Source organism: Notamacropus eugenii, chromosome 7 (genome assembly GCF_028372415.1).
Source record: "Notamacropus eugenii isolate mMacEug1 chromosome 7, mMacEug1.pri_v2, whole genome shotgun sequence".
In the NCBI taxonomy this organism is placed as follows: domain Eukaryota; kingdom Metazoa; phylum Chordata; class Mammalia; order Diprotodontia; family Macropodidae; genus Notamacropus; species Notamacropus eugenii.
The window spans coordinates 18,153,696-18,166,293 of record NC_092878.1 but is presented as its reverse complement, the minus strand read 5'-3'; the positions used below and the strand labels follow the sequence as shown (position 1 = coordinate 18,166,293).

Genomic DNA, 12,598 nt, shown 5'->3' with positions numbered 1-12,598 from the left:
AGCCCACTCTGAAGGACTTATGGTGAAAAATGCTATCCATCCCCAGAGAAAGAACTGATGGTGTCTGAATACAGGCTGAAGCATTCTTTTTTTAACTTTATTTTTTTCTTGAGTTTCTTTCCCTTATCTGTGTTTTCTTTCACAACATGACTGTCATGGATATGTTTTGCATGACTACACATGTACAACCTAAAAAAAGACCTCAGAATATCTAATATTGAACTCATTTTCTCCTAAAGCTCTCTTCCTAATTTTCTTATAAATGTTGAGAGCATCCTAGTAATAGTTTTACAACCCAGATGTCATCCTTAACTTTTTCACCCTTCTTTTTTTCTCCCAGATACATAGTCAGTGAGATGATTCTACCTTCATAACAACTCTTCTATATAAATCCTTCTCTCCTCTAACACTACCACTACCTTGCTGCAAGTCTTCATCACCTCACGCTTTTACTTTTGCAGTAGCCTGCCATTCTGCTCTTTGCTGTCCCTGCCTCAAGTCTCCCCATTTCAGTCCATCCTCCACTCTATTAAACTGAACTTCTTAAGATGAACACCTGACCATGCACTTCCTACTCAGTAAATCCAATTAGTTCCTTACTAATTCTAGAATCAAATACAAATCCTCTGTTTGACTTTACAAGATCTGCATTATACCTTAATCCCCTCCATGCACTCTGAGCCAGTGACACTGGCCTCCTTGCTGTGCAGGCATACAGTGCTTCTATATGTGCTAAGTACTTTACAAATACTTGTAAAGTACTTAGCATAGTACCTGGCGCATAGTAGGCACTACATAAATTCTTGTCTTCCCTTTCATTCCTTTTCCTCCCTTTTCCTTTATATTTGGTACTGATTTGGGGCAGCAAGACAGCTTGCAACCTTACTTTTGTCATTTTCTTTGTTTTATTTCAACAGTATGTTCCTCCAGATCTCAGTATCTGCAATTTTGTACTGGAACAGTCTCTCTCTGTAAGAGCTCTACAGGAAATGCTTGCCAACACAGGTGAAAATGCCAGCGAAGGGGTAAGTATGTGATTTATATTCTTGTAGTGAAGTCACATGTACTGTGTCTCCCAAACATGAGGTGTTTTTGTCCTCATCCTCCTGATCTTTTAACTGGAAGACTTTGAAGTCACATGCACTGTATTTCTTAAGCATGAGGTATTTTTTTTTTTAACTCATCCTCCTAATCTTGAAATGGAAGACTTTAAAGTCTTTGAGTTGATCCAAATGGGGAAAATAAAATCTAGTCTCCATTTTAGGTTTCTAATTCCTTCTATTTCTCTCACTTTGGGTCTCATTCCTTCTTCTTTTGTATTGATTGGCCCCTACTCAGGATAAATGGGACTAGGTTTCCAGGAGACTACAAGGCTGTTTCAGGATCAAATTATTAAAAATTTGACAGTCACTCTGAGGAACCTGGTTAGAGATTAAAAGTACTTTCCTTGCCACTTTATCAGTAGAATAATTGTGGTTAGTAACTCTGTGTAGTCACTATAAACTTCTACCTTTGTGATAGTTGTTGGAAAATCTGGATGAAAAGTAAGGTCTTTGAGACAGTTTTAGAGTCATCCCACTTTACTTCTGACAAGTAAATAAAATGCAGTTTTAAGTTACTCTTGTCACTGAACCATTTAGCGAAGGAATGGTGCATAGTAGTATCTCTTCATGTCAGGCAACATATCAGAGCCTTAGCTTGAAATATCTCTTTATCGCAATAAAAGGGTCACTGGAAATAGGAGTCAGAAGACTCATGTTCTAGTTCTGGATCTGCCACCAGGTAGTTGTATAACCCTTGTACAAACATAATTTAACATCTTTAGGATTCAGTTTTCTCACCTATAAATGAGGAGGTCCTTTCCAACTAACTAACTTGTGTGAACTTGGGTACCTTTGTTCCCTAGGTCTACAATGACGGACTTTAATCAGTTGCCAAGATTATTATCTGTATTGTTCTCTAAAGGTTTGAGGTGGTTTTTTTTTTTTTTACTTCCTTGACCATTTTCATTCCAATTTAGTTTTCACTAATTGTCTGTACTCACTGTACCTAATGACTCTACAGCCCGCCCCTCCCCACCTTCCACTTCTCCTTTCCTCAAAACACACAGAAAAATGGTCATATTTAGATATGAACTGGTCAGGAACACCTTTCCTTATTATTTGTGTATCTGTTCTCCGATAGTAATGTATCTTTATTTCATTCTAAAGAACCCTAAAAGATGTGGTTCTTGTTTGCCTCAATGGTGAATCTCAGTCCCTCTATATTTTTGTATGAAATAAGATAAATTTTGACAGGTAAAATGTCCAGTTTAAAGTTATGTTACTTCTGATAACAAGTAGAAAAAGAGGAGGATTGTTTTTCCAGGAATGTTTCTTGTTGAGAATACCTTATCCTGATCTGATCAAAATATAGAACCTATTTATGACTGCCTTATGTTTTGTTATCCATAGGAAAATTATTTCCCTCTTGCTCTGTCACCCCCTCCTCCAATCCCATGATGATTCAGTGGGGGATGGTGTGGGGGAGGGGGCATTAATGCCAATTTACCTTAGTGTATTTTTTTTCTTCTAGAAAAATTTCCCATTCTCTGGTCTCCTAAAGTCTCTAACAACCTTGGGGAGGGAGGAAACTGACCAAGGGAATTAGAAAGAACTGAGTGTCAGGGGAAAAACTCCCTCAGGCTGCCATCTGGTAGTAGCTGTTTTCATTAATTAGTCTTACTCAGTGTTAAACTCTATTATTTATTCATTGCTAAAGGAGTGAAAATTATTTCACTGTGCCATCTAAATTTGTTATCTTGGTGCAAAGGCCTCGATGCCCTCACCTAGTAATGTGTTTATATTATTTAGAAAAATTTGGGATACTAAGAAGTTATACCATAAATATCTAATGTGGCTATCACCTTCCAGTGTTCATTTTGTGATCCTCCCATAATTTTAAAAGCAGCTCCAAGCACTCAGCATTCAGCAAACACTGAGCAGTTAGATATGCATATAGACATGCTATTAGAATGAAAAACACTGTACACAGTTGGGAATTGTACATCTCTGAGTTGTATATGCTACTGGAGAAATATGCATGGTTTGGCATATGTATGTAGTTCTCTACATGCACTATATGCCCCAGAGGAGAGTATAAGAATTGGGCATTAGAACCAAATAGATTGAATTTCATTTGCCAAGCTCTCAAAAAATTATACGAAACAAGAAACCAACAAGGAATCATCTGATGATAAATATATAACTTTGTAAATGGATAATGTTAAATACTCTGATAAGTATTTCATACTTACAAACTTTTTAAAGTTCATTTCATTAGTTATTTTCCCTACAGCTGCTTATGAGAGAGGTCAGGAAGTTTGTCTTGTAATATGAAGGATCAGAGTCACAGAAAGGTAATATAATCACTAAATACATTTTAAGTGCTCTTCTGCACAAGTCTTACTCCCATTATTAGCTTCTCAAAGGCAGGAACCATAGTTTGTTTTTCTTTGTATTTCCTTGAAGCCTAGAATAGTGCTTTGTTACATAGTAGGCATCCAATATATATTTATGGAATTAAGTTGAATAAGTCAAATTTGATACTGTTCTTAAGAGATGATGCCTAAAATCATCTGTTAAAAACAGTAGGTACTACTAGCAAAAGTGGAATTGATACACAAAGCTCTAGAATTATTGTGGTTTTGCTTAGCCCAAGTTTACAACAGAACTTTCCATCATATGGTTCAGAAGTTCTTAACCTGGAGACTATGAACTTGTTTAAAAAATACTTTGACAACCGTTTTTTAATGCCATAGATTTCCTTTGAGATCCTGTGTATTTTATGCACTGAAGATCATTGTTCTGAAGTTTATAGGCTTTACCAGACTTGTCTGAGACACATACAAAAAAGTGAAAAACCAGTGTGAATATTTCCATGTGGTAGACAGTTCTCTCTTTCTGAATCCTTTGATTCAACCACCATTTCTATGTCATATAAAAGAAATGGAGACAGAGACAGTAGGATTTTCATCTTCTATACACTTTCAGAATAGGAAGGTGTTGGGGTGTGCATGTATGTGTATGTGTATGTGAATGGGGGAGAAGATTGGTGGTAACCCATGGAACCCATTCATGATTACTCTATAAAAGAAATCTGACATTTATGGTTATTCTTGAATGGGAAGGAAATGAGTGTTACTTAAAATTTTATTTTCATATAATTTCAAATTGAACAAACATTTATTAAGCCCTAAGTTTGTAGAAATTACTGTGACAAAGTTAAGAAGCAACCCCTGCTTTCTTTCTTCCCTTCTAATTATAATTTCCTTTTGCCCATTTTCCTGTTTGATTACTAAAAAGTAAAGGAAGTAAAAGATTCTTTGTATGTAAAATTGTATGTATTATATTTTGGGGCATATTTATTGGAGACATAGTATACTAGACTGATCAATTTCCTAAAATTCAGGAGATGTGATGCAGACTCTGTGACTGTAAGTCAAGTTACTTCTTCCTAGGCCTTGGTTAACTCATTTGTAATATGAAAAGATTAGGCTAGCTGACCTCAAGGACGTCTAAAATCACATAGTTCTCTTTTATCATTGATCACGATGCTAAAATAATACTAGATCTCTTTGCCCATGAAGGAGTAATAGCTGTTGACTGGTGACACAATATACACGATTAAGAAGTAAAAAAAATTTTTTAACATATACCCTAAAAAACTAAATTACTTCCAGGAGTCAGTGTTTTTTATTGGCTGTAATATCACATTGTAAATTAAGCCTTTGTTCTTAACTGATTATTTATTTGAACAAATTTGGCCTGTTATCCAACTTCACTGGAAACTTTTGATCCCTGTTCTTTAAAATGAAAAAACAGTGTTTGTTCTCTTTCCGCATTGGTGAGTGCTATGGAAATGGGTCTTAAAAACATTAATTAGTAGTAGCATTATTTTAAATTGAGACATTATCCTCATTCTCTCAATTTTTTTCCTGCAAGGATAGGGGATGAAACTCAAACCCTTAGTGAATTTGAAACCTATGGTTTTTACAGCTTCCTTTAAACAGTAGATAGATTAATTTTGAAAATTTTGAAACATGATAGGCCTCCAGGCCAACATTTTGAAAGCTTTGCTTCTTCAAAGATTATTGGTAAGCTGAAATCACATCTCATTACCACCTCTTTCCCCATTTGAAGGACTTATGATGGTATAAAGTATTTTTATGTATTATCCCATAAGCTAAAGTTGATGCAAATTTTTGCAAATAATAGGAAATGTAAACTATAATATTGTATCAGTCCTTCATCTTTTTGTCTAAGTCAGCCAGTTTAGCCACCTTATTTCTAGTGTTGCTCCAGTTTTCCATCTCTATGCACTGGCACAATGAGAGAGTAAATGTGTATGAAAAATCACATTGTTTTCATTGTTTCCTGGACTGGAATTACAAACTATTTAACTGCTATACTGACCACTTTCCATAAGTGAACTTATCCTTGTAAATATAATTATGAAAAAGGCCTATAGAACTATATTTGAAATTATATCACTTTGCGATTCTTGTTGTGTCATGTGCCAATATGTGCTGGAAAAAATAATAAATTATATGTAAAATGTTGTTGTTTATTTTTTAGTCCTGGTAACTAAATATTGGCCAGTGGGCAAAATCACTTTGCTCTTCTTGTTGGGTTGACTTTAATGATATATCATTCTAATTTTCTCAAATTACTCAAACGTTTTAGAATGGCTTGCAGAACTAAATGACCTGCATACACTAAAGTATCCACTTATTGTTTTATTTTTTAAATTTTACTAGTCCAATGACCTCTCTGAATGGGTATGTTATTCCTTCCTTTAATTATGTATGTATTTTGCATGGACAACTGACTCCAGCTGTGTTTGTAATGAACTGAGGCCTTTCACTTGTTAAGTGCCTGGGATAGTTTCCATTCTGTGTGCCTAAGTAATTTAGAAAACACTGCTATACCACACTCTTCAATCTTGTGGAATTTAAAGTGCCTATAAGCTTTTAAGCCTATCACAGAACGGCTCTTTGAACTTCTGCTCTATAATTGGGAGAATGACTTCTCTATGTACTTATTATTTTTTTCCTTATTTAAGACAGAAAAGTTTTTTTTAAGTATCTCTTCTGAGGATGTGGTTTGGGCAGCACATGCCCAGTGGTTTCAGCTTGGCACAGATGTCAGAAGCATGCAGCCTTTTCCTAATTCAAGATATTAGGAGCTTTAATACACTTTTGATGTTATTATGCAACTTCAGTTTTATTTTTCCATTAAGGCTGGAGTTCATAATACGAATGGAAAAAGCTAGTACAAATTTTGTCGTTTGTTCATATATCTCACGATCCCAAGAGTAAACCAATTAATTAAGCGAATGGTAATTTCAACAGTTAAAAAATAAGCATTGTGACTAAACTAGCTTTTTACATTTCGTCATATTCTGACTAGAGACATTTTCAAGTGAAAGAACCTTTACAGTCAGATTTTAAAGCTATCCCTTGCCTCTTTTGAAGCATTAACTTTCTGAATAATATCTTTCCATATTAGGGAAACTGCCTTTTTACTGAAAATTGGCTCATTTGAGTTTGACTCATCAAATTCAAAAGTGATTTGTTTTTTTGATACTGGTTCAGTAATGGTGGCAATTAGCATTGTTCTCATTTTACATACACTGGAGTCTATTCATTCTTGCTGTAGAGAAAATGTACTGTTGGAGTATTTGTCATGTAATAATGATTGCTCATATCTTCTTAGAATGCTACCTGAGCTTCCTCCAATGTGCTAGATCAAAAGTGGTTATTTGTTCTGATTGTAGAGGCTCCTTTACAACGTTTTCCAGGTAGTTTATGCTTTCTCTGACATGACTTGTAAAGGACAGTGACATGTGGAGGTCCCATTGGGGGGTGTTTATTACAAAGTCCTATTAAGAATCTATTATTTATTGGGAAGTTGCAGTAACTATCACTGAATTTCAGGGAACATTCCTTAACCCTGAATTTTAGTATGTCTGAATGAAGGGTAATTTTTTTTTCAAAAGTGTGATTGTTTTTATTTAATGAATGGAAAACGTTCAAAATGCAAGAAATTTTAGTATTGAGCCCCTTCAAGCTTATTTACTTGTGTTTCTTGGAGGCTGTTACACCTTTGCTTTTTTATCTTTATTGCTACAGATATATTGTTTTGTAGAAGTATTGGATGAGCTGTAGAAAACATCAACTTATTTATTGCTTTTTGTGAAAATTGATTACAAAATAGCAAATTTAGATATAGTGGTGGAGAGTGGTTAACATTATGCAAGTGAAACACTGAATTGATTATGCCCTCAGAGAATTTTATTCTGCTCTTGAGTCAAAACACAACCACCACTGGTCCAATCCTTTTTATACCACTGAAGAGTACTAGAATGATAGTATTTTGTCCTTGGAAAGCAAGAAGATGTGCAGTTAAGATAAGGGGATGGATGAACAAGAAATAAGAAGCAGAAGTTTTAAATTGTGGAGAAATGGTGTGGGAGAAAAAATGTGTGAAACCTTGGTATATTCTTCCATCCATTAGAATCATGTGTTCATTTTATCCATTGCTCTCCTAATTCCACTAAATACCATCACATCAATGCTAAGGCTCATTTCTGGGTCCTGAAATATTAAAGGGCAAAATGATGGAATCGAAAGAGCTTTGGACTTGTAGTCAAGTTCAGGTCAAGTCCAGAATTTGCCACTAACTAGCTGTGTGACTTTGGGCAAGTTATTTAATCCCTTGATGCCTTAGTTCCTTTATCTCTAAAATGAAGAGATTGGCTCAGCTGATTTTTAAGATCATAGAATTTCAATTAAAAAAACCCTTTAGTAGCCAACTAATTCACCTGTACCTGACAAGAAATTCCCCTTATACTGTGTATGAGAAGTGGTCATAACACATTGGATTGAAGATTTCTTATCCCTTCCAGTTCTAGCATTCTCTTATTCTCTATTATGGATACAATTATGGTATGATAGAGCATGTTTTGTTCTAACATTTTTACTTACTGAGACCTTCCAGTTTGTAAACTATATCCTCTCGGTGACCTTATGGCTCTCTCATTGCTCTATGAGACCGCCTAGACAGGGCCTTACTATTGTTTTAACATTATTGACTGGGGGAAGGATGCTAACATATATCTAAGTAAGCAGTTAGTATTTGTGTTTTTGTAGTTACCATTGAGAGAATATATATTTGTATCAGTGTATTAATGTCATCTGCTGCAGTCTCATTAATTAAAACAGGACTGAAGATTACAGCTAACCCAACTCCATTTTTTTTGCTGCTCGTTCTTTGTTCTAACAGAAGACAGCTTGGCATAGTGGAAAGAACACTGGATTTAGAGTCAAAGGACCTGGGTTAGAGTCCCAATTCTGCTACCTATAACCTGTGTGACCTCGGGCAAGTCATTTAACCTCTCTCAACCTCAGTTTCCTAATCTGTATATTGGGGATGATAATACTTGCACTATCTACCTTATGGGATCATTGTGAGGGATAATGCTTTCATATGTAAAATGCTTTGTGAACCTTCAGGTGTTCTAAGAAGGATATTTAATGGATGCGCTTAGAATCAGGTATTGGTATTCTCTCCTTGTTTGATAATGCATGTACAAGGATTACAGGATCATGGACCTGGAGCTGGAGGGGACCTTATAGGTCATCTAATCTACTCCTCTCATTTTATAGATTCATACTTTGGTCCTCTCACTCCAGAGCCAGTGCTCTTTCCATCATATAACACTGGTAATATATTAGACAGCTAGGTTGGTCCACTTGACCTTCTACTGTGTTTATTTATAAAATACTTTTTATAGCTGTTAAACTCTGAGACCTGGGTTTTGAACTGAGGACTATCCACTTAGAATTAACATACCAGAATACAAAGACCTTCCTTTTTGTTACATTGGTAGGTATATATTGCAGAGTCCTATGGAGTTTTCTGTCTGAAATTCTAGTTAATAAACAGTCATATAGGCTTAATTCTTAAAGTCTAAGATTTCATCCTACTATGGAGGTTGGTGTAACTCTTTGTAAATGCCCAAGTCTTCATTTGTGTCTCATTTTCCACATACCCTTGTTGGGAGGACTCCAATATTATCCAAAAGGAAATCAACTTCTAAATATATTTCACTGTCTTCTGAGCCACTAATTTTACATTATATAGAACTAAGCTGAAGACAGGATAGTCTAAATTTTGTTATATGGTAAATATCAAAGGCTTAGCCCATCATAGAAACCCAGTTCAGCCAGCCCAGTTCCCAAAATTATAGAAACTTATATATACAGTCAGGCTTATAGCAACAGATAAACATAAACTACCATTTTTATTTGTCTAAATATATGACTGGACTTAACTTTATTCTAGACTTCTGAAACATATTTTGGTCTTTTGTCTATAGAAATTGAGGAATTCATGCATTAGCATTTAGTTATCACTAGTATGTCTATCCAGAAGGATATAGTTTACTCAAAAGAAATAGGATAAAGTGTAGTGGGAAGGAGGGGGGAGTAACATTTTATAGTAAGAAAAAAACACATAAAAAACTTGGAATTAAAATGTGATACCTATATAGTAGGTTAAAGTTTACAAAGTGCTTCATATTATTTCTTCTGAGCTTCACTGCACCCTTTGAGGTAGGTACTACAGGTATTACCTCATTATACCAATCAAAAAATGAAAGGTTAGGGAAGGTAAGTGACTTAACTGTTGTCACATAACTAACAAGTCTCAGAAGCAGGATTTGAACCCTGGTCTTCTTGACTCTTAAGTCTAACATTCTATCCACCATGTCACACTGCTCCTAATGAACGGTTGGGGACAATTATGGTGGAGATTATCTGGTAAAGGAGAAATGAAGCAATATTGTCTTTAGTGTGTACCACAGACAACCTGGACAAAAGAAAGAAATAGAAGACGAATTTAGGAAAAAGAATCAAAAGTTGGGAATTCATTTATTTGGGGATGTGCTGAAGTGTACTGTCCTCAGAGACTCATTTCCTCTATTACCAGAATTGTAACAGTGAGGAGAATTTGCTATTCAGGATCTGATTTTATTAACAAGGAGAAGAAACTAGATGCTGAGAGAAATAATACGAAAGCTTTGATGAGTGGAAGGGGTAGCAATGATTGTGCCTCAGTGCTGAGAACAGTTTCTGTTTGACTGAGGCTGGATTGGTTTTCATTTGAGGTGCATGGAAATCACGCCTATAGTTAATCCAAGCCTTAGTCCCTTGGACCTGTGTTGACGGTCTTGAGTTTACAGACTGGTGCTCAAACAGGGATCTCCACCATTGGAAAGAGCAGCGTTCAGCTGCATTCCTCTTTTTGTCTTGTCATCCTGTTATGTTCATTGTAGCTACTGAGACAGCTGCCAAATAATTGATTTCTTTTTCTAATCCTTCCATGAAGCCAAATGTCAGCACAGATGAGATCTTAGCGTATTTTAATACTTTTTTTTTTTAAAAAGCAAAAGCCCCATTCAGTGCCCATGAACTCATTTCTTTTTCTTTCCTCCTCATCCTACTCCCACAGGTTATAGAGGCTGGTTTCAATATGTTGTTATCATTTTTGTTAAAAGCTTGAGGAATATTCATATGGTGACTTTTTAGCTCAGAGGAAGTGAAGTTTACTGTTACCTTCTGTAGGTTGTCCCATGGATGTTAGCCTGATGAATTTGCTGCAGTCAGAATGGGAAGAAAGTAGATTCTGATGTTTCTTGTAAGTTCTCTCCAGCAGTCGGTCTCTATTTGAAGAGACCTACATGCAGCAGGGCTTCTTTGTTTGTTTTTTTGCTTTTTCTTCCTTTTCCCCATTCACCAGAAGATATTGGGGTGGGAGCAAAACAGAGCTTCTGAAAGCTTGACTTTGGAAAGAGCTATATGTAAAAGACACTTGATACTTTCGAATGTGTGAAGCACCCAGAACACTGGAATCCTTCAGAAGTCAAGAAAATAGAACAAAACAAGAAAATAGTGCAGGAATCCTAATGGGTTTAGGTAGGCTGAAAGGCTCAGGCCCACCAGCAAAAGCACCAAAAGTTTCAGAGATTTAAAAAATATAATATAAAATATATATATGCATATATATATATTGGACAACATACTAGACATAAATTTCTTATGAAACCATGAATTTATTATGTTCTGGATATTTAAAAAATATACATTAAATTGAACACAGTAGTACCAACAATGACCTGTTCCTCTGTCTTCTGAATTTCTGTTGTCTTTTGTGTATTTTTAAATACACGATATAGTTTTCTTGCTTTTCTTTTTTTGTGTGGCACTATCACTCCCTTTCTCCACAACTTCTCCCTCCCTTGTAACAAATAAGGGAGTCAAGCATTTCCCTCCTGTAAAATTAAAGTCTGTCTTTTGATAAACAAAGATGCTGTAGTTAAGCCATACAAATGACACATTGGTTCTGTGTGTGTGTGTCTGTGTGTCTGTGTGTCTGTGTCTGTGTCTGTGTGTGTGTAAGATTCCTCATCTGACTGCCCCCTCTCTCGGCCTCAACGTCAGTCTTCGGAGTTGTGACTTGTTGCTTCGTTGTTCAGAATCCTGATGTCTTTCAATGTTGTTTTCCTTTCCATTATTGTAGCCATTGTATACATTGTTTTCCTTAGTCTGCTCACTTCATTCCGCAGAAGTTCATGTAAGTCTTTCTAGATTTTTCTGAATCTGTTATATTGATAATTTCTTATTGGACAGTCATTTTACAATTACATTCATATATCATAATTCAGACACTTTCCAGTGGATGAATACTTGCTTTGTTTTCAGTTCTTTGCTACAACATTCAGTGATGCTATAAATATTTATGTTCACAGTAGCCTTTCCCTTTTTCTCTCTTACCTCTGGATTAAATGCCCAGTGGTGATGCCAAAAGGTGTGCACAGTTTAGTGCCTTTTTGGATATAATCACAAATCAGTTTCCAACACGGGACACTCGCTTCATAACTCCAAAAGCACAATATATTAGGGTTTTTGTTCTTCCCTAAACCCTTCAAAAGCACTCATTTCTTTTTTTTGTTGTCTTAGCTAATCCAGTGAGTGTGAGATAGAACCTAAGAGAAGCTTTAATTTGCATTTCTCCTGTTAGTGATCAGGAGCTGGTGGTTTTGGTTTTTATTTTTTAAATTCAGTTGTTAGAATATTTTGTTCTTTTGAAAACTGCCTGTTTGTAACCTTTGACCATAGATCTATTGAGGAACTCCTTTAGTTATATATTTGTATCAATTCCTATGTATCTTTTTCAGATAAATTTGCTACAAAGATATTTTCCAGTTAATTATTTCCCTTCTAATTCAAAATGCATTGACCTTATGCAAAACCTTTTCCTTGTTATATAATAAAATACATTATTTTATCTTTTATAATTATCTCTATGGCTCATTTAGTAAAGAACTCTCATTCTATATACAGTTGTCAAAGGTACTTCCTTTTCTAATTCTTTTATGGTTATGTATCAGTTTGGATCTTATGGTGTGAGACATGTAGTATTTTGTAAGTGAATTTGTGTAATTTTTGTATGTGTCTTAATAAGGGAATTCCCAGATATTTTATACATTTAACTTT

At 35.3% G+C, this 12,598-nt stretch overlaps 1 protein-coding gene across 7 annotated transcripts in view; it reads left to right on the top strand.

The window, feature by feature from the left end:
- The window catches only part of RYR3 (ryanodine receptor 3), a 750,252-nt gene that overhangs the window by 268,829 nt on the left and 468,825 nt on the right, over positions 1-12,598 (top strand). For all 7 annotated transcript variants that reach the window (XM_072625274.1, XM_072625277.1, XM_072625272.1 and 4 more), the window contains exon 3: positions 918-1,025. In XM_072625274.1, the coding sequence (XP_072481375.1) occupies positions 918-1,025 (108 nt within the window). The remainder of the gene's footprint in view (positions 1-917; positions 1,026-12,598) is intronic.